We start from the raw sequence: 23,503 nt of genomic DNA on the forward strand, positions 1-23,503 counted from the left end.
CCGCCCTGCGCGCCCGCCGCCCGCCGCCGCTCCTCCCCCGGCCGCACAAGGGCCCTATTGTCGGCCCCGCGGCGCCCGGCCGGCCGCAGGCTCCGCCTCTTCCCCTTCCTTCCTCCCTCGCCGCCCGGCCGGGGAGCGGCGGGGAGGAGGCGGACGCGCGGAGGAGCGGCGGGCCCGCTGCGCCGAGCGCCGGCTGCGGCAAGCGCGGCGCGGCCCCGGCTCGGCCCCGGCGTGCCGGCAGCGGCCCGGGGGCAGCCGGAGCCCTGCGGCGGGGCAGGGAGCCCAGGCTGGGCTCCCGCAGCCCTGAGGTGAAGAGGTAAGAGCGTGAGCAGGAGCACGGCGAGCACGGCGCTGCTGGCCTGGCAGGGCTGCGCTGCTCCTCTACGGCGTTCTCCCTCAGCAGCCAAGAGAGGAGAAGGCACTGCTGCTGGCCGGGGCGTCTGCGTAGCTCGACCCCGTCTCAGCACCCACCGTCAGCCCCAGCGGGCACCAAGCTACTTCTCCCCCCCAGTTCCCGAGCACGATGCAACAACGTCTGCTCGGTAACCCTCAGCCGCTCACTTCTCTGCTACTCGCCCAAGTCAGCTTTCGCTGAGGCCGTGTCAGCTTCTGACCGTAAAACACCGCTGGCAGGGGCTTCCGTGGAACTGCCACCTGCTGCAGAAAAAAAACACGTTGCTTTTCTTTTGACTAGCTGGTTAGTATTCCTGTGGGTGATGCAGAATGTAACTTTCTACAAATGCAGTTAGACAGCAACCAGCGATGCTGACACGTATGACTTCCTTCACGCACCAGCAATCACCTCATTTGCCTTCTGTTCATTAATATATACTTGCCAGGAAAACACTCCGAGCAGCTTCAGAAAACCACAATGTCAAGTCAAACGCCAAGAATTCCCCCCCCAACCCCCCCCCCCCCACACACTTGTGGAATCCTCTGTGTCAAACTGGAGGGTCTTGGTGTCAGGGCAGGCAGTACTGATTTTTAGACAAGAGATCTGAAGTCCAGAAGTAAGAGAATTCAGAACAATAAAATCAAGTCTCTGGATAATAGAAAAAGACCCGTTTCCTAGTCGTAAAAGGAATTTAAAATCTGATCAAGTTAAACTGAGCTGAATATTTATCATCATGAATATTTATCAGTTAAACTGAATATTTTCAGAATATATTCATTTGGATTAAAAACAATTTGTGTGCGCGTGTGTCCATGAAATCTTCTGAGTGTATTTAAAGCATCAGTCATTTTGAAAGCCAAGGAAGAAAGAAACCTTCCTGAGATGACTTTTCTGCCAGATTGCTTTCTATATGAGGGACTTCACCCGGAGCAGATGCAGCCCAAGCCAGGAAAGGTGTTGGGCAGCTATCTTCATTTTGCATGCCCGGGATCACACACACACTCCTGCACTGGCTGTCGCATGTCAGGAGAGGACGACATCCCAATCTTTGCTTCTACAGTACACAGGGGCTGAGTGCCAGAAGATGTGTGACGTGGGAAAACCTGTGGCAGAAAGTCAGCAGAGCTACTAATTTCAGTAAACGCTTTTACGTGCACATACATTTTTCATTATCTCATCCTGCATAACTTCTAGCAAGCTATCTACCATTTGATAAGAGTTTTCACAGAATTGTATTTACATTTGCTATACAATTCTATAGGAAAATGCAGCACAATGAATAAATAGGAAGCAGATTGTACACTGTTGCTCTTTTTAAAAACATATGCAACGCAGTTTCCACATTTTCCTGAGAAAGGATGAACTACAGATGCTCGTGCGCACCTAGAGAATATGAAGAATTTGCAAAGCCAGATGTTAACATGTTGATAAAATATAGCACAAACATGAAGTCCTCCCACGGGAGGAATGCTCTGGAAGCTAGGGATACAAGAGCTATGGTCAGGATGAAATAATGTGTACGTATACGCCATACTCGAGTTGAACCGAGTCACTATGCAGCTGTACGAAGGCTGCCCACAGTATATTAGTGTATTAAGAAAGTTACACTGAAGTAATGTTTAACATCTGAGAAATTGGGTCACTTGGAGTTTAATGTGGACTGGAGCCACAAAAGCAGCATCTATAATTGAAATACCTAGAAGTATTTCAGTAAGTTTCAACAGAAAATATTTTTTCCTGCAAAAATCTGGTCTCTCTGATCAGATGCCAGAGCAGTGAAAAGCGAACGGGTCACAGTATCATGAAGGAGTTGTGGGGGGAAGCGAGGTTATTTAACGCATACCCCTTACCTCCAAGTCTGTGCAGCATTCCCGGCCTGCACGTGGAAGCCTCCCCGGACAGCAGTCCTAGCTATCCCCGGTAAGGAAAGAAAGACACCGATACCAAAGCCTGCCATTCCTCCTTTCTTTGAAACCTGCAGATGCTGCATAAAACCTGATTCGTCGGTAGATCAGATACCGTTGATGAAGCCTTGATATCACGTCCTTGAAATGAGAGCAAGCACTGACAGCTACTGGCAAGAGACAGAAAAAAGCTTACCTCCCTTATTTTCTTTTCACAATGAACAAAATTACTGAAGTGTTACAGTAAAGCACAAACACCCACCTGCAAACAAGAGAGCTAATTATCGCTGTGGAGTAACTTTCATTCTTCTGCGTGAAAAAAAAAATGCAAAGTAGAGTCTCATCTAAGGATCATTAGCTGTCTCAAAATCCTCTTGTGACTAAAGGTGTTCCTTTCTGATAGGCACTATTAGAAAAAGGAGCAAAGAACGCTCGGAGCTTCAAAAGATCATCTTTACCTCTAACACTGCATCCAAGCCTTTAGCACCTGTTGGGGCAGCTATCAAAAGATGCCCTCGGGTCATAGCACAGCCCTTCCATTTAATTTGCAGAGCCCTTTTGAAAGAAGTACCTGAAGTGGTTTTTAAGCAGGGACTTCAGAAACAGGGGAAAAGGTCTTCCCACATAAAAAGGTCAGCACATTCAGACAAAAAGAATCTAAAAAGTACTACCACAACCGTGCAGCATCTACTCTCTTTAGAAATGTGTGTGCCAGCTTCACTTCCCAGGATCTGACAAGTTCAAAGTTTTGCACGTAGGGAGGAAAACTATTTATCTCTCTCCTTCTGAGACAGTAGCGTAGAATGGAGAGAACTGCCAGCAGCTTTCAAAACCTATCAGTATTACGGGTCTGTACCTTAAACGCATGCAAGTACCTACCCGCCAAAAAAGAATCAAATAACAAAACTGATGGTTGTATTAGTGAGGAAAAGCACTGCATCTCTTACCTAGAAGAGCTGGAAAGCTGGATGCCTCGACGTTGCCATATACGCTAGCGTTCGGACGATCTCCCTACAGCGGTTAGCATCCATGGGCATAGGAGGAAGTAAGGCTGCCACTCCCTTTAGTGCTCAGAAATCACAAGCCAACTGCCTATTCACCCTTCCCCCCAAGAGAAAAAGGTTGTTTCAATTTTATTTTTGAGACACACGTTTAATGGCTTAAAAAAACAACCAGAAAACTACCTTTTTGAGTTTTCTTCATCACCACGAGAACAAAACTACCTAAAAATGAAAGCACAGATTCTCACATGACTTTATCACCACAATACTCATGAGAAAGTGAAGTTGGCAGAGCAGAGAGATACGTACCACTGTCATCCAAGCACCGAGTCCTTTGAGCTCCTAGTAGCGCAGAGGCGGTTAGCCTTAAGTTTAGGCTCAGCGTTTTGGTGGAATTTGTAACAGCACATTGCTTTTAGCCTTTGCAGTTTGGCAACACCAAACGCTTGTTTAAACACTGCTCAAGAACCCCTTAACCTAACCTTAAGTTTCTTCACCCACCAGCTTCGCGTGATGCTTTTAGGACAAACTTCCTATAGTGTTTTTTATCAGAATGGTTTGAGGGAACTCCACATGTATTTGGAAGATCTCATTAGACCCTTCACAGCACTGGCAATGGTAAAGCCTTGTGCAATTGGAAAAAGGATGACTTGTGCTTGACCGATGCTGGTCACATTGTGCAATACATTCTGGGAAGGACCTCAGATGCTCCAGCCATGAGGTTGTACATAGCCAGAGATCATCACTGGACGCGTAAAAAAATAAAGGAATGAGCAGTTGCATTTTTTTGTGCGCTCAGAAAACTTAAGAGCTTTTAAAAAAGTGTCTCACTTCCCCTCTTTTTTTCCCCTCTCTTACTCAGAACCAGCAGTGATTACATACGCATCAGGAAGACTGCATGACCACAAACATAGCCAGCAACAGTCTTATGGCAGTCACGCATCCTGATAAAGGCAGTAAAAAGCATTCTTCTATCTAAATGGGCACCAAGATGACCATAACTCCCAGCCATTCAGTGAAGCCTCCTGTACGCACTGGTTTTACCAGATTTGATGCTTCTCAAGTCTTCCATATCGAATGGGTGCATTGTTCAACCTACAGAGGCAGGGCTCAGCCTAGACGGTTTTAAGAAAAACCGCCAGTCTGGCAATGCAGCAAGCTGTTATTTTCAGAAACTTACCCTCAGCAAACTTCTACAGCTCCTATTGCAAGTTCTGAGACACCGAGGGAACTGCGTGGACCACCACCGAACTGCTTTTCAACAAACACGGGAGCAAAAACGCAGTATTAGAGCACTCAGTGTAATGGTGCTGCAGCCCGCTTGCACCGTCCTTCTCAAATACACGCTTACTAGAGGCAACACTTACGATCAGCACCTATTCATAGCTTTTAATACAGTCAGACTAGAATTTAGATGTTTTAGACCAGTTTAAACATGCCTTGGAAGAGCTATTCCTGCAGACCTCCAAAGACTTATGTCGATCACCATTATGGATTCAGAAGGCTCACTTATTAATTGGGGGGGAAAAAAAGGCATAGAAATACAAAAGAGCCAACAAGGAGCTAAACAGGAATTAATAGAGTTTAGGAACTACTCAGGCAGGCACCTGGGTTGCTTCCAGATCTTAAAAGATTCACTTCACTCCAGCTTTTATTAAATCTTTAGGAAAAAAGCCTAGGAAATTGACAACTTCTACAAGATATTATCAGCAACGCTGATTTGAATATGCACAGAAAGTTGAATGCTGCATGAATAAAGCCTAAATGCTTAAAAGCCAGCATTTAAGACAAGAAGATATTCAGCTACAGTTCTCTCTGAAGCATAAGTCAGTAAAACTCATTTTTGCCCCTATTAGTCAGAATGACTGAAGCACATATTTTGTAACACAAAGTTTCAAGCTCCTTTTTGGAATGGAAAAAATTTGTCCCAGTTATGTAAGTGCAGCCTGGTATGTGGATTACTCTTAAATACATGCATTTTATGCATGACTTATTTAGATAGGACAAAGGAAAGTGGGTGACTTCCTAGCAACTGGGCACAGATACAAAGCTTCTGCTGGTTAGTATTTGAGGATGCGACTGGTAAAAATTACGAAAATATTTAAGCTTTACTATTACTTAGATAATACATTAAAAAAATATTAGCAAGCAATTCAAATCTAATTGGGGTGTAAGATTTTATTTAAACTGTAAAATTGTACAACAGCCGAGTGCAAATCAGAAGCTTTTATTCTTTTAAGCTTCACAGTTGAACCCAATCACTTCAACAAAAGATTATACTGATACAGTACTTCATGTTCTTAGCACACATTTATGCTTTGTGAAAGTTACTCTAGACTAGCTCTAGCAGGAAAATTCTCATTTTTGACCAGTTTAAAGCTGAGATTGGAAATTTATTAAACGTTTACCTGCTTTCAGGAGTCCTTAGATCTTAAGTAGAACACACAAAGGAATTAGATTCTAAACAAGCAATTCTACTACTATAAACACCACAATCTGTTTTTCACGTGCATACATTGCTAGCATCCATCTAGGACCCAAAGAGGTAAGCACAGTTAAAAAGGACAAAACTCCTACATGTTAAAACAAAACAAACAAGCAAGACCAAAACAAACGCGCACACAGAGTGACAGAGCAGGAAAAAGTGCTTTAACAGTCTTCATCCTTGAATCTCTGTACTTGTAACTCTACAACTTGATATAAGAATATCTTCCTGCATATTCTACCAGGAAAACTGCAATGTAAAGTTAATCATATCTTCAGTGACTCTGGGGAAGAATCCCTGCTGTCAAAAATTTACTGGGTTGGAGGATGGATGACTGCACTGCTGTCAAAAATGCATCTTTTTTGGTGGATGGATGACTACAGAGTTTGATGCTTATTTTCAATTAGCTGTGAGTATCTGACAACTTAAAGTCCCTGTTTAAACATGGAATTCTGTTTTAATATTTAATTATATTTTGCAATGGCTTGCGATTTAAGAAAGTCTTCCAGAATCCAGAGTTTAGATTTGCAATGTTTATTATGAATTACATTCACGGTGCAATGCAAATTACACAAAAAGATAGACATAAAACATACAAAGACTACATGAAGCATGTACCATTCTGTAATGCATACAATACCTGGTGAACTCTTATTTAGGCTAGAAGTGTTCTTAACAACTGCTAAAAAGAAATTGAATTCAAAAGATAAATAATTGGATTGAGAAACTCCTTCATTATTTAGGTTTTTAAAAATTAAAAACCCTTTATGTTGCTTAGCATAGTAGCAACACAAAAAAAAAGCAATACCCTGCTCTTCCCCAGCATGTAAAAAAGGTTTTCACTATTTCAAGCCTAGATTAATTTTCAATCAATCATCCTGTCCTTCATCAAAAGTAGTCACAAAAATCAATTTCGCACTTCGCTTCCAGATCAGGTTGAAAATACAAAAAATAAACTGTAACATATACATAATTATGTGTCAGCATATAAGTTTAGAAATATTGTATGTGAAAGGTTAGAGATCAAGACGGTCCAATACATGTACTACTAAGAGAAATTACACAATGACAGTTTTGAAGTACATTACACAACTCTGTCCATATCAGAAAAATGTATTTACATCATGTATCCAGAGTAATTCCAGCAGTATTCACTGACAAACCGTGCTAGTGCTTTGTGGACAGATCCAAAGATTTGCAGCTGATTTCACAGCCTCTCCTCACACGTTATATATATAAAAAAAAAAATCTAGCTGGCTAAGTGCAAATAAGCGGCAATTTCTTCCACCAGTCAGATTTAGGTGGCAGTTTAATTTTATTTCACTCTGTCAAATAAAAACATTTCACAGAAGCGACGTTTTTCTGACCTTCAGTATGCTAATGGTTTAGTGACTTCAGGAGACATTCTTCCTTATTTAATCTATGCATACTGCTAGTAAGAGGTCCTAAGGACAGATTCTTGATATCTAGTTTAAACTAAGGGTATGCATTTGCCTAGCAGTGACAAAATGACAGCCCGGAACATCTCCTGGGCACGACAGAACTATGAATTTCAGGAGAACAGGTTCTTTCACGTGCTAATTCTAAAAAAAGGTTAGCAAGAGGTGTATTCTCAGCCACCCACTTTTGGAACTCTAGACCTGTGAAACTGATGAATTGTGCATCTGAACTGAAAATGAGTCTCAAGCTGTGGTTTTTGGACAGATGACCGTAATGAGGACATTACTGCTTTAGCACCTCAGCACAGCCAGCATGTGCTCAATGGATTGTAAAGGCTACATATATTGGCAAACCACAATTTTAATTAATAAATTTGGTTTTGTGCATTTGTATGCTCAACCTGTTCAAGAATTACAGAGGGCTTGTAAACCTGGACGTAACCTTTAAGTTCCCGTAGGAAATTCGGTGAGGATCAAATATGCCCAAAGGAATTAATCATATATTTAATATCAGCATAGATATGCACTCTAATATGCACTCTAAAGAAATAAGCATCCTTACTGATCGCTATTCAAACACATCTTATATGTTAGTAGCACTTCTTCAGTCTGTTTTTAGAATTAATCTGAAGTAAACCCTACAGCACAGTGTAGTACTTCACAGCCAATTTTTCAGTACTACTACTGAACTTTTCTGTAAAACCCTGCTCTTGTGGCTTAGCAAAGAAAATACTCTTAATGCCATCAGAGCTCTTCTGTGGCTCCAGGTTGTTGTACGTCCCTTAGAGCAAACAACAACGGTGCCAGAAGGTCATTACTCAGAGTCCAAAGGCACCTCAGGTACATCCCACATGTGACGTGGGACTACCAGAGGCAGCAGTATCTCCAAAGACCCTGAATGGACCTTAGACCTCTGCATCTCCAGCTGGGCGCTCACGCTCAGTACTCACCTCAGAGCAGAGGAGTCTAGCAAGTGCTCACTCACCAGCTTGCCGGTATGACAACTCTCAGCTTCAATGTTCCTGCAAGCAATTTTATTCAAAAAAAAAAAAAAAGACGCCAAAGCAGAATAAAGCAGATAAACATTTTAAGTCACACACTGCTTCTGAAAGCATGATATACACGAAGAATCATTCCAGACTAAGCTTTCAGAAAAAAGTCAACTACAGTTTCCTCTCTGCCCCCCAGTGAAGGCAAATTTGCACGCGGGAAAGTTTTGAACAATGAGTGTCACAGAACTATACTCTCTAAACTATGTCTGAGTTAAAGTTCACAATTATTAATGCATCAAATGCGTATCAGCATTGCACTTGTCAAATGTCTTCCTATTAGATGTTGACAAGAAACATTCAAATGTCAATAAGAGTTTAGAAATCACTGTAAAAACTAGTACAAAAGTTCCATGGTTTCTGGAGCTGGCTTCAAACATAATGCACGCAAGGAGGTATGAAATTTACTCCAGTTCAGGTAATGTGGTATTAAAACTTCCAAGAGCTTTAGAAAAGGAATATATGAGAAATACAAAACCAAACGACAAAAATTCTCTGATACTACTGCAGTGTTCAAGCCAAGTGACATCCAAGTGTTGAGGCAAACCATACGTGAGCATTTGTGCGTTAAACTTCACATTCCCATCTGCATTTCAGCAAAGTTGTAGAAATTGTCTACATCTTGAGACGCTGATGCCTTGCTCTCCGATACAAAAACCTATTTTATTAAACAAGGGAATAGTTATGCATCACTAGTAACAAGTTCAAGTAGTTTTTGCTCATTCAGAGCCAGTCATGATTCTTTTTTTTTTTTTCTTTTCATAAGAGGCACAAATTGCTTGGTTTCCACTATGTGTTAGAACAGCCTTTGAATCCTCTGAGCCCTGACGCGCCCCTTGTTACTGTGACCTGTTCCTAGCAATCACACGAGCTGCAGAAACCCCAGCCTTACATTGACAGGAATCAAAAGTTTAGATGAAATTATTCAGGAGTCACAGCTTCAGCTAGTATATGGTTAGATGTATTTTGCTTGGTAAAGTCAAACTCTGTCTGCAGGGATGGGAGTAGGGAGAGAGTGAACACGACAGGGATGACAAAACCTCAGGCTACCATTAAACTTCCATTCCACAGAACCAAAGTTTGTAAGAAAAACTCCCTTGCGTTATATTCCCAAAAAACTTACAGCTGCTGCTTCTTCAGATTTTTTTTTAAACAATTAGATTTTCATTTTGTAAAGAGCTATTCTGAAGTGCACTGGAAATGTAGAAATGGATAATTATAGAAATGTCGAATTATTCCAGATAATCACACTCGTACAGTGCTGTTTTTCTGCTTTAGCTCAGAGTACCTATCAACATAAACTATGACAGTTCCTTAAATTGGTTTACTTTTAACATGTACTAAGATGTATATCCTTTTGTCCAGCCAATTTCTGGTTTCAGAACAACAACTTAAAAAAAAAAAAAACCTATTTCATCACAAAGCAAGCAGTTTCCTAGACTACTGCTTGGAGGTGCAGTAGACTCCTGTTTGAAGGGACACAATATCTGCTAATTATTTGGCAGTTTGGTGGTGCAACAGCAATTTGTACCACGGCCCTAAGAACTGAGCATGTTCTTTCAGTATCCTTACCTACCAGGATATTGCAATTTACATTTTGCAGAAGACCTTATAAGTTACAAGGCAAATGAACAGTACTGAAAAAAATGCAAAATAATAATAATAATAAAGGCAGAAGATCACACCAGAAAGAATGCCAGAGGTAAACAGTGCAGATCTACCTAGTCCACACAGAGTGGAACTCCACTTAGGCATATATAGCATAGAGATCTCCTTGTAACACATTGTGTCTACCAAGCAGCTCTAAAAGCTCCGGTTGTGCTATTGCTGATGAACTTTTCTACCCTATCTCATGAGGTTTATCAGATTTATTTCAGAAACAAATGTCTGGTAAAATTAAGTTTATTAGTGGATGAAGTCAGTAATTTTTAACTGTGGCTTTCAAATGCAAATGTAACTACCTGCTTAAAAATCAGACCGGCTTCCCACTAAGTCTTACAAGATAAGATATCTTCCGAAGAGTTTTTGTCATTGCTTTGTGACCAAGGGTACCTACACTTCTTTCTGAGTACTGTAACAGCTCTCAGACTGCCCAAATGATAAAGGCAACCAGCAATGAGGTGAAAAAATTTTATAGAGCATTCCTGAAACTTGTGGTAGTATTAAGTCTGAAGTTTGTTACTCCCTAAATTACTTGTAAATTATGTCCTAAGAAAGAAATACATTTCCTACAAATATAGGCTGAGAGAGCTGGGGCTGCTCAGCCTACAGAAGAGAAGGCTCTGGGGTGACCTCTTTGCAAACTGTCAGTACTTGAACGGGACTTATAAAAAAGACGGAGAGCGACTCTTTGCTCAATCAGGTATTGACAGGACGAGGGGTAATGGTTTTAAACTAAAAGAGGGGAGATTTAGATTAGATGTTAGGAGGAAATTCTTCAGGTGGTGAGGCACTGGAGCAGGTTGCCCAGAGAAATTGTACATGACCCATCCCTGGAGGCATTCAAGGCCAGGCTGGATGGGGCCCTGGGCAACCTGATCTAGTGGGTGGCGTCCCTGCCTATGGTGAGGGGGGTTGGAGTTAGATGACTGAGGTCCCTTCCAACCCAAGCCATTCCATGATTCTGTGATTCCTAAAAATGTGTAGTCACGATATTTAAGTATCTAGAGATCCATAAAAAAATGCAGCATTGATCAGATGTTTTGGGGTTAAGTTTTTATCTAAATAAAGGATAGTTAATTCCCAGGAAGCCCAAAGTCTTGATTCTTAATTCATTGTAACAAGTGCTTGGAAAGTTAGGCAGACTTTACTGTGGAGCCAGGCTGTAAAGAGAAGTTTTGAACCCACGAGCAAGAAGTAATTCCACATTTGTAACCTTCAAGAACAATGATTGCTTCACAGCAGGAAGTGCATAGTCTGAGTTTCCTGGGTGCATCTCAGATCCCGGCATTCACTGCATTATGACAACAGATGCCAGTCATTTTAGTGAGGAAAGTATAAATTCTTATATGTTCTAATAATTAATATCACTTCAGCCTCTGAATAGAGAAACCGAGATCTAGAAGAATAAGTTAATTACCCACCCACTATCAGCCTTGTTCTGTATGAAAAGGATGTGTTAACTATACCCAAAAAAAGCCACTGTAAGCTCCCAGTTAGAGGTGAATTTTATGGTAAAACTTGCAGAGACTTCTGGGTAGCAAGAAACAATCAGCAATAGCACTGTCCAGACTGTAGTTCTTGCACTCTCCAGACTCAGAGATCTAAATTAAGGCCTGCAACACATCAGGGTTTTGCTGATGCAATAGTAAATCCAAAACAAAAGCATTAGCTGCATTTCAGATGTCTATGACTTATTAGAAGACTGTTTTCCAGAATCTGGGCAGTCTAGTTTCCTGAGCAATTCTTTTGAGAGGAACTGAAAGATAGCAAGGAGCTGTATGGACACTGTATGTCCCAAGGACATTCTAGTCTTCTTTGAGCAGCTTGGAAGCAAAGGGTTTGTCCCTTTCCTATTATCAGTAATGCTGCTTCCTTGCAGCGCTCTAATTGGTACCAGACACTTTCTCAAATCCACTGCCATTGAAAGGAATGGGGACAGCAACCAAAAAGGAAGTATGGTATGAAGAAGCTACAGTAAAACAAGTTGACAGAAGAAAAAAGCAAAGTATATTTGAAGGATTGCATTCTGCAATATCATTCACAGCAAAAGTAAATCTTGAGAGAAGCTGAAATACCATCGTATCTTTGTCAGGGTTTAATAAAGTAGGACATGACAAAGCAGACTTCAGTGTAAGACTTGGAGGAGAGCTTTACCCTACTACATTTATAAAATTTGTTTTTACTACTATGTGGAATAACAGTTTTAGGTGGAAACACTCTATTCCTTAGTAGATATGGGAATTTAGTACTCTTTCCTAGGGCCAATTTTTCTCCTCCCCTACAAGCAAACTTGAGTTTTGAGTAAAACAAAGAAACAAAAACCTCACAACTGGGATACTTGGATTTTACTGTACAGAAACATAAAAAGAACATTCAGTATGTCAAAACTACAGCTCGACCACAAAGTATCTTAGATGTCCTATAACATTTTCTGCTAATGAATCAACACACCAGCTTACCTTGGTTCCATTAAAAACATCATTTACAGTGCTTTGACATGCTTCCACAGCACCATCTCCATTAAACTCCAAAGCAACTACTGGACCTAGAAGATAGGTTCATCTAGAATCAATGCCACTTTTAAGCATTAAAACACTAGATTTCTCATCCCTTAAGGAACTGTGAAACTTGCAATAACCATTTGATTTTTTTTGTTGTTGTTTGAGCAGCCATAATACAGGATAAAAAATAAAAACACTTAACCATAACTTCAAAGCACAGCGTTATCTGAAAAGAAAATATCCGCAGCTCCATGCTCATTTTTGCAGAGGCTCTAGCAGGTTTCCAGTTTTATTTCTTGAAAGGCAGCAATGGCACAGAAATGCTAAAGAGTGGAGGGCATCATGGAAGTGAGTCAGACTATACTGCTCAAATAGTGAGCCATTTCACAGACATCTGGAGGACGACTGAGTCATTCAGGCATTTTTACCTCACAGTACCAAGATAGCAAACGGCCTGACTTTCAGACTTGTTCTCACCCCCCTATTTCCAGATCCCCTTTCTCTTCTTTCATTTTGAGCGTGTTATTTCTTCCCACATGGGTGCAAACTAGCCCTTTATCGAGACTGTCATCTGAAAAGTGTAACTTTTGTCCTATTCTTGCAATGAGCACCATGGACCTCATATTATTATGAAAAAAACGCATGTTGCTGCTATGTTTGGGAGCGTGTACTGAGCTTCAGCATATAACAGATGGCAAGATGTCAGCACTTCTACAGGAACAGACAAAAACCAATTACAGACAAATCAACAAAAAAGCTTCTGAAGTACTCTGACAGTACACCGTTTATAAACAGGAATTTAACACTTGCCTGCTTTACAGACATCTACACTGATCTGCTTAAATGTGTGTACAGAAACACTGAACTTCTAGGTGGCTCACCTCTATTGCGATAAGCCAAAATATTTTGATTATAGAAACACAAGCCTTTGTTGACCACCCCAAACAGATCTGCTGGTGCCCCAGCTCCTGAGCTATGCAGTTGGGCCACTAGAGGAGGGGCAGAGCCACGAAGTATACGTGGATTTGTTCATTTCTGATGCTTTCAGTTTTGACTGGATCAGGGCCTGTCTGAGGCTTCCAAAGTTCACCTCAACTGGCTTTACAATGCAGATTTCTCTTTCCTTCTCCAGAATGCTCCACTGCCAGCTGATTTCTGTATCAAGAAGAGAAACAAAACAATGCATAATCTCACCTTTTTCAAGCAGTGGAATGAATTCTGATGCAGACTGACGGAAAACTCTCTGAGCATCCTCTGCTTTCATTGGAACTTCTTTGGTCTGTACCAGCTGAAAGCCTTTGCCAGTCATCTATTAACAGATAAAGTTAAAAATGTTTCTAAAGCATACAGTCCAGCTTGAGTATCCAAACTACACTGGAATAGACCCATATGCATTAAGCCACAGAGCAAAGGGACCCTTTTTGCTCCTTTCAAAGATCATTTGCTTTTTCTACATTTCTGTTTATTTTCATTCCATTCATCCAGATTTACTCCTCTGCCCTATTGCACCTAGAGGGGTAAATGTGAATTTGTGTTTTATGTTATGGCTCAGGTTGTGTGTTTTTTCTCCCCCACAATCCCTCACAAGCTGAAACTAATAGGAGTTAAAAGCATTCAAGCATCTGGAGTCAAGCAGTTAGTTCTCATTAGTCTGCAATAGTTCAGACAAGTATTAGCTCAAACACTCATCTATCCACTGCTCAGTTTTCCATTTTGGAGAAAAAAGGTTACAAACTTTCGAACACACACAGCTTTTTACTTCAGATTCAGTATGAAACTAAAGACACGTGAAGAAGAAACAAGTATATTTGTACTTCCAAATCATTAATTAGTCTACAGGGCAGTAAGATTGCCATAGCATTTGTCTAAACTAGTTTTTCAGAATCTCCTTAACTATTATTTTTAAAGGGGACAAACACAGGAGAACACTTCTAATACCCTCTCTACTGTAGGCGATCCTTCTTCAGAAAAAATACCCAAAAATATCTCCCTTAACTCAAGTAGCTGTTGGTAGCTCAGTTCCATGAAAATCTAACTGGGGGAGGCATGGAAACACCCTAGAGTTTTTGTTTTTTTTTTTTTCCTTTGTAGTTAAAAAAAAACAAGGCAAGGAGCTCCATCAGTTGTTTTGTTGCTCACACACCACTGGGATCAGCAGCTTTTGCAGATACCTCTCTCAAGCTGTAGCTCAGTTACTGGCTCTGCTCTGTCATCCCTGGCACTCCAGAGCATTAAAAGCAGCCAGCCACTCCCAGATTTTAGCCCAGCGAAGCCCAAACTCAGCCAAGCTTAGGAGCTCCTGCCTGACAGGAAAAGAGACAGCACCAGCTATTTAAGTAATCAAAGACAGCTGACCAGCTGTGACAAACACTCACCGCCCTTTCCAGAAAAAAAATAATCCAACACTGAGTTGTGGAAGGAATAGAGAGGGGTTAAAATTTAACATGTTATTTTTAGCTCTGTTAGCACTGCCAAAGCTTTCAGGACAGATAGCCAATTAACTTATTAGCTTATTGCCCCAGAAGTCACAGCTATCAAGGCTATCTCCCTTTCACAAGCATTGCCAATCGTTTACATTTGGCCAAGTTCACCAAATGAACGACACGTTTTCCTCAGAGCGTAGGTTTGGTGTGCTGTGCTGGAAAAATACGTTGGAACTATTAAAGGACAGATGTGCCAACCACAGGATGTCAGCTGTAAAATAACTGTTCGATCAGATGAGCTCCATTCTCTTACCTTGCTATAAGGTTTTAAGAAGTGCAGTTGATTAGTATGGTTAGTAGACATGCAGAATCTCACCATTCTCCCTTCAGTAAGCACCACAGCTATCCAGAGGAAAGTTCAATTAGAAATTCATAAAGCTGAACACAGAAGAAGGTCACTTACCTCATCAATTAACTTTCTGGCATTTGCAGTTGTATAGTCACCAGCAAAAAACACGGCCAAACACGATTCCTCGCTGCTTTTCTGTCTCCGCCCTCGAGTTATTGGTATTATGCTCCTCATAGCATCTGTAGAAATTCTGACAGCTTTCAGCTCTTCAGAGCTGGGCAGAGGAACATAATCCTGAACCACAGCATTCTCAGGCAAAAGGCCCCAGTTATTTTCTCCTGACACAGGGGTAAAGTCATGGATGTTGCTCCACGTGTTATTGAAGATACTCAGTCCAGCATCTTTAAATTGTAAAGCAAGCTCAGGGTAATAGTACTGGAAACAACCAAATTTCATACCTGTGGAGGACTCAATAATGGGCTGGGTAGCACAACACAAGAATACCTCCAGCTTTCTGCAGTCCCGAGTGCGAAACTGTTGGCAGGCTACTATGCATTTGCAATCTTTGCAATCGCGGAAAAACACGCTGCCTTTTATTGGTCCTAAAAAGATTTGGCAGTTTACACAGTCATCAATAGTGATTGTAGCAGAATGGTCAAATATGTAGATGCTACAGTTCTCGCAGTCCTGAATGACAAACTGTTGCCCTGCTACTTTTCCAGGCAGTCGACCCACAGTTTCATCTTTAAGTCCAGAAAAAGTGTAATCTTTTGGGTCAATCTGAAGAAGGAAGGAGAAAAAGAAAAGTGAAAGTTTTCACATACAGAGAGTATTATCATTCCAGATGTTAACTGGTTTGAATTAGCCAAGATATTACAGAACTGTACAGGGTAACTGTTCTTTGAAGAATATTCTGACAGGTTATCAGAGTGATGAAAGATTGGAGGAAACTCTTCAGGTAAGCTACTGGAACACACATTATTGAGGTACAACAAAGAACTGAAACAAAACTTGAGATATTGCAAAATAATTAAATAAATAAAACCCACCACAACTCAGCTCGTTCTCTAATAAGGAAATGGGGGGAAAAAAGAGAGCTTTCTCTGAGAGATCTAAACCGTTCCAACAAGAACAATTGTCCTGGGTATTCCGGTAATAACAGTAATAAATGAATTGGCCAACGTACTTAAAGATTCATAAGGCTAGGAAGAGATAGTATTTCAAGCAGCTCTCTTGGTCTTAGTTACCACACCTCGACACATGGCAAGGAAACCTTGCTACCTCCAAGCAGTTTCTCCCCTTCATTATGTTTGCAAACAACAAAGAGCTTGCTTATCCATGCCACAGCATTATCTTGTGCTAACGGCCCTGGGATTTTTGTGCTACCAACAGCTACATGACTGTGTTAGCTATGAGTAACAAGCACGCGCTGGCAGTGCTGGCGTTCCGGTCACGTTCGCAGACCTCTCCTCCTCCACGCCCCAGCATTCTTCCGCCTGGCAGGGACACTCGAGGGGAGCCGTGGCACTGACCGAAGCTGCGCTGCACAAGGGATGGCATGTGATGCAGCACGGCTAGCACAGCAGCTGCTGCCATAACACTGAAGGAATCCGAGCTGGGTTACTTGACAGTCACGGCAATGATGCTTCCCAGAGCAGATTCTACTCTGCCCTCTGGTGCAAGCTTATTACCATAGCAGTTGGAAGCATGCGAGTACCTGAACTAGTCTAACACGGGATCACTTCACAAGCCTCCCACTTCATTCAGTCTGAAGGCCTTCAAGCTTGTGCACTGTAAGCAGGGTTACTGCATTACAACAGCTCCCGGATAGCTCAATTTGGATGAAATTCCTCCCCCCCAGTATTTCAAACTCACACAAGATGAGAGACCAGAAAAAGGTCTCTAGTCTCTAAAACCACAAACCAGGATGGGCTTGCGTCAGACATTCAGTAAAACAGCTCCCTCTATGCAGGTTTTGTCCAGAATAGCTACTGGAAGCTCTAAGTGTAGATTAACTGACCAACTGCGCTTTGATATACATCATATCCGACTTCCTGACACGAGACTAAGTTTGCAGCTGATGAATCTTCTCCATGAACGCAACCCAGAATCTTGCCCTCAGCCATATTCAGTATCACTAGTACACATCCAGGAAGAGTCACAGGACTGGGAGGCTCAAATAATAAGCAGCACTGCATGGAGACCCAGCTGTATGATTTGGAGTCAAACCCTCTAAGATCTTAAACAAGCCTCATGTAACGGTACTTACTTGATCCACCAGGGACTCTCAAACCATGGAGAGAATTTAAGTGTCAAAGTTGCTGTTAGACAGATTCTTCCCATGCGTCTCCTAGTACATACATGCACGCACATCTGTGTATACGCGCGCACATGTCTGTATTTATAAACTTGGCAGACAGACACAGTGCCTTGGAAACAGGGTTCAGAGGAACAGTTACTTCTCTTAGGAAGGGGAAGTTCAAAGTTTCCGGAACTTGCAGCTTTTCTGAGACTTAGCAACTACTTGTGTCCTAAATCAGTCTCTTCTAAAAGCCTCTGAAGCAGCACTAGTTTGTCCTACACTGAGGTCTTTGCAGACATGTGTGAAACTTCACCTTCACCTTGCGATTTTATTTAGGCCTACGTGAAAAACACTGGTTAGTCTGCTAACCCACATGTTACAGAGTCTCAGAGATTCTCGGAGAGAGCACTTGAGAAAGAGAGGAGTATTCGTGTTTAACGATAATCTGTATTGATTCAGGAGCTCAATTTTATTTCCCTGATGTGAATTAAGAGTTGTGCAGTGATGCAACTCTTACTTCTCAGTTTGTTCACCACTCTAGGGAGTTTGTCAATTTCCTTTAATTTTGCCTTGAGTTTTCCTTTTATGGAGCATGAGTATTTATTGACTAACACAGCCATAGGCACTACAGGGACCGAACAAGATAGACCTCAGCACTCTCCCTACCACACCAGGTTATTGGCCTTCAGAGCAGACAGCAACCCGAGCAGCTGTAGCGCATCTGAATATTTCACTTCCCCTGGTTAACAGAAACACCTCAGAGAAACAAGCATCAAAGCAGAACTATAATTTTAAGGATGCACACACACTTACCGCTGAGTTTCATGCTTAACAGTACTGAAGTCTACAGATACCATCAACAGGGTAATGCTACATCAGTACATCCACCTTTCTTCCCCCGAGACAGACTGCACTAATTGCTTAAGCAAACAAAGCAGACCAGGAAATACAAAGCAACAAAAGATAACGTTTGAAGATTCATACACTGATAACCAGGGCTACTTAGATTCTCTGCCTACTCATTTGGTGAATTTTTGTTGCAAAATCTTGAGCATGTGGCAGGTCAGCAATAGAAAAATCAACAGATTGGTAACTCATCTACCTATCATTCACATTTGGACAAAGCTTCAGAGAACCCTGCCCAATTCTACCCATCTCACCCAGACACAAGTTTTATTCCCCATCCCTTAATAGACGTAATTTTTTTTTAACTCCTTTTTCCAACCTGGTGTAAGTCCAAACAATGACAGTATTTATAGTTGCAACTTTAAAACTACTCTTAATGCTTTCATCTGAATTTAGAGAGACAGTTTTGCATTGATAGATACAGGCAGAGCTCAAGAGTTGAAACCTTCTAATCAAAGTGCTACACATAGGTTCAGGAATTGCTTCATATAGTAACCTAAATAACCAGATATGATGATAAAAAAAAAAAATCCCTGCTAGTTTTTCCCCCTTAACAGAAGAAGCGGACATCTCATCTTTGGTTGTTGGAAACAGCATCAGTGATAAGTCCATTACAAAGGACTGGAGAACAAATTGTAAGAGTGAAGATTTTAAAGCACAAAGAAAGGAGGGAAGTGAAGGCAAGCAAAACTTTGTCATGGTTGCTTTGAACTCCAGCTAGTTCTCCTACAGCAAGTAAAAGATGTATTAAGCAGCTTTGCTTCCTGCAAACACTTGCCTTGCAAGAAGGCCAAAGGCCAGACACGAAAGCTGCAGATGAAGTACATCTCTTCAGCCACCATCACCCAGCTTACTGGCACCACGACCTGGCAGCTCCCATTTGGAAAAAGACCAAGAAGTCCTAGACCCTCACAGTTTCCCATGGAAGCTGTCCCTAGAATCACCAAGGTTCCCAACAGCTTATTTCTGGTATTAGTTCATGTGCTAACAAGACTTTTTCACCTGGTCGATCAAAAAAGGAGTCTTAGTCAGCAATAATATGCCACTGCAAATACAAAGAGGCACTGCAGTTCTTAATGGATTGTGGTTATCCCCTAGTTCCTTGTCTCTAGCCTGCAAAGCAAACAATTTTAAAGTCTTTCTAAGCCACTGACACAAAAGTTTTTTTAAATATTGTTTTCAAAAAATCATTCCCTATCTCTCTAAATCATAACAGACAGTATTTCAGCTACAGACCTGTCTGCACTTGAGGGTATATAAGAGTTGGCTGCTGACATGGTGACATTAAAAACTGCAGGTACGGGGTGGGTGCATGGACTTAAGAAGCTTTACGTACTAGTTTTGTCAGTAGGGGAATTAACAGAAAGGAAATAAGGAAAGTGCATTCCGGGCCTATACGCTTCTGCGCATTCATACTTATATGGGATTGGTGCCCTTCAGCACTGAATTGCAACATCCTCTGGAGAATGGGTTTGTTGCAGTTACTCACCTCTGGCGGATGTCTAGATTCATAGGCTGCAAGAAAAGGTAGAAGGAGGTACAACACACGCAGAAGCTAGTCATTAGCACACGGTTTTTAATCTTGGAGTATCTCCTACACACCTTGACTTTAAACATGACCAGTACAACGCAAAGCCACATTTCCTTTTGTTCTTCATAATCTTCCCCCTTTTTCAGCATGCCAATAATAGCAGTAAATGGTCATTCTCATACTTTTCTGAACAACAAACTGTTATCAAATACCACAGATAGAAAAAGAGGAAGAAATAAAGAGCTCCTACACACTTTTATCAGACTTAACTTAAAATGTTGTTTAATATTAACCTGTTGCCTGTTTCTCAATTGGTAGACTACATTTTGAGAAATACAGTAGTTTTTCTGGTGCACTGAGAAGCTTAAGGGAGATGCATCAGCTCAGACCACTCCAGCAAAATCCTCAAACATAAAGTAACTAGCAGAAGACTACGATTTATGTAGGAAGTTAAAGTTCTGGTTTTTTGTTGTTGTTGTTGTTTAAAGTTTGAACACAGCTATCACAGCCTGATAATAATGACTGTTACATGTTCCCCATCAAGTAAAGCAGTTTATCTGCAAATCAATTGACATGAAACAAAATCTTAACTTGTTCCTTCAAAAAGGGAAAAAAATTCTGAAAGGAAAGTCCCTTTAAACTTTGAACGTCACTGCAATCCTAATTCATCTAATCCTATTTCTTTGAAGATGAAAAACAGCAGAAAAAGAAAACAAACCACTATGCAGCTTTTTGTGTTTCTTCTCCTGCAAAGAAGATCACAGCTCACGGCTTTATCAGCCACCTCAAGACACACAACCCCAGTTCCTCTCTGCGTGCACCCACATTCTGTTACTGCTGTGAGTTATCATTCTGGTCCTGCACGTAACACTGTTCGGTCACACAAAATGCCGTAAGGTAGGAGAGGAACAGGGAGACTGAGAACAGAAGTGCAATCCTACGTTCCAGGTGAAATCACAGCTGAATGCTGAGTAGCTTCAAGCACTACCATTTACTTTCCTTACCTTTAATTCATTTATCAGCATCTTATAGTATTTCACATTTAGTTTTCTGTGATACGGTCCATTTTCAGGACTATTACACGGGAGTCATACAGTCACAAAGACTTTATCTCAATACTCTTTGGCTAGGTCTACACTACCAGTCAGTACCACCAGTGATCTTTTAACACCAGAACACAATAAAGATGCCTTGCTTCAGATGCAGAAGAAGCAGTTTTGCCTCAAGTTCAGAGCTCCTGCCAGCATAGCTGCCAGCCAGTTGTCACCTCTTTTCCCATCCTTGAACAAAGGAGCAAAGGAGCACGCACACGCATGTGCCTACACTGCTCTGCCTACCGTAAGCATGCCAGTCTGGCGTTCATTTACAGGAAGACAACTGGAGCATCTGAGCAGCAAGAGTTACCCATCTGTAAGAACACAGAGGGTATCTTGTAAGAACTGTAGACAATTCCCAGCTCCACCTGCAGAACTGCGCTACGTAACCAAAACTGCATCACTGCGTACGATAGCCTGAAATTAGAACATCCCCTACCCAACACATTATTAAAAGTAACAGGAAACGAACATCAAAAGACAACTCTGTCAAGAGGTTTGCTTGTGGATGCGTTCAGGGTTCAGAACACAAATTTGATGCAGTTGATGAACAAGAAGGAATCTTAATACCACAAGTTTTCCAACAGACTTCAATCTAACTTTGCATACAAATGAGTAAGTATGTTTTCTGATGCATCACAAATATAAAAGACAGCAACAGAAAACATACCAGAGAGAATACCTAAAGCTAATACATTAACACTGACTTAGTGTCACTGCATACAAACTGGGATGAACAAATTAAGCGCAGTAAGCGCTCACTATTCCTTCACCTAAGACCAAGTGTCTCAGCACTGCCCTCCTGCTTCGATGTGCCAAGTAAACACTTAAAATCCCAACGGCTGCTGTGAGCTGCAGAGAGCAAGAGAAGTGGGCTGGGACATCCAACAGCTGTTCTTGGGCTGCATTGTACCAAATTAAGCAGATAATTTGACGGCTTCCACAGTTCAGCAGAACAGCCCGAACTCATGGATTCTTCCCGTTTCTCAGAGTCTTTTATACAAAGAGGAAGTTGCTGTATACGCAATATATTACACGCTTTTTCCCACCCCAGAGATAGCTTTTTCATGCTGTAATAACCCAGTCTGTTAACTCGCACCTACTTCCAGCACGTTAACAGTCACCTCCTTAGCCAGGAGGTTGGTTGTTCTCCAAATCAAGTGTTTCTAAGTCCTGATTTTCCTCCTGTTACAGCTTTAGAAGTTAGTGCCACGTAAGCAGATGAGGTAAAAGAAATCTCATATGAGCTAAGCTTTACCCGATCAACTTGCTCTACGGTTAAACGATACCGTTTCAAGTGCTCAGTTAGCAATATCCTTTTGCACAGGGATTCATCCTGCTCACTGTAAAACACGGTTTCAGTACAGCGCTCTCACTGTAAGAACAGTCCGACAGCAAGTCGGAGCAACAAGCCCAGCACAGATCAACCTTCGTCCTCGAGGAGCTGATTCCTCTGGGGCACACGCACGCTCTTGTGCGCATCTCCACCAGAGCTTGTCTTAATCTACTTGAAAGACTTAAGGGACACCCTAGAGCACCCAGCCAAGTTAAAAAAACAAGCAAGCAAGCAAGCTGAGCATTCAAATAAGCTCACACATTTTCTTTCTTATACTTGTAAAACATGGCCTAAAGGTTTGGGGATTTTGTCTGCTCAAAACCACACGAATTAAGTTTAAGTTCTGCCCCGTTTTCTCCTTGCCCACGCAGAGGCTACCAGAGAACGAGGAGGATTATGACGGCAGGGCATTTAGGAAATGAAACCCGGGACGAAGCGTGCTGAATGCGGGACTTAGGTGCTGAGGCTTCAAGAGGTCAGGAAACAGTGCCGGGAAGGAGCTCCCTTCACCCAGCCCTCCACAGCGGACTGCTGGGATGCTTCTATAGCCCCGGGAGCAGTTAAAAAGAAAACAACAATAAAATAATAAAAAAGGAAGCAAACCCAAGCCCCCCAGCAGCCCCTCAGGAAGAAGACACACGGCTGCCAGCCGCAGCACACGGCAAGTTTCGCCCCTCCAACAGGTGCCGGAGGCGAGCTAAGCCCTGAGGGGAGCCCGAGGCGAGCCCGGAGCCACTCGGCGAAGGCAGGGACCGGGACCGGGACCGGCACCCGCCTGAGCCGCGCCCCGGGGCCCCGCACCTTGGCCCGCTGGTCCCAGCTGTACCGCGGCGCCTTCTCCTCGCCGGACGCCGGCTCCCCGTCGGCTCCCGCCGCTTGCTGCTGCTGCCGCTGCCCGCCCTGCGCCGCCTTCCTGCGCTTGGAGAAGAAGCAGCCCATGGCCGCCGCTAAGCCGCCGCCTCCACGGCAACCGGTAACGGCCGCCGCTAACGGCCAACGCCGCCGCCGCGCGCCCCAACCGCCCCGGCGCGCGCCCGCTGGCGCCGCCCGGCCCTGCCCACGGAGTGGGCGGGGGGGGGGGGGGGGGAGTATCGGGAGCGCGCGCGCCAGCGCAGCGCCGTGCCCGC

General features: G+C 42.6%; 1 protein-coding gene and 1 long non-coding RNA gene across 2 annotated transcripts; one reads left to right on the plus strand and one right to left on the minus strand.

Moving 5' to 3' along the window:
* The first annotated feature begins 98 nt into the window (after nt 1–98).
* LOC310884155 lies at nt 99–8,256 on the plus strand. The gene is made up of 2 exons (XR_014574061.1): nt 99–316; nt 4,162–8,256. It is a non-coding gene; the product is annotated as an uncharacterized lncRNA (long non-coding RNA).
* Nucleotides 6,303–23,486, minus strand: RP2 (RP2 activator of ARL3 GTPase). The gene is made up of 5 exons (XM_083805457.1): nt 23,178–23,486; nt 15,322–15,987; nt 13,630–13,744; nt 12,394–12,479; nt 6,303–8,930 (listed from the first exon to the last, which is right to left on the minus strand). The coding sequence occupies exons 1-5, from the start codon at nt 23,313–23,315 to the stop codon at nt 8,847–8,849; spliced, it is 1,089 nt and encodes a 362-aa protein (XP_083661583.1). The 5' UTR covers nt 23,316–23,486; the 3' UTR covers nt 6,303–8,846.
* Nucleotides 23,487–23,503: the final 17 nt, after the last annotated feature.

This window comes from Anser anser (assembly GCF_964211835.1).
Source record: "Anser anser genome assembly, chromosome: 1".
NCBI lineage: Eukaryota > Metazoa > Chordata > Aves > Anseriformes > Anatidae > Anser > Anser anser.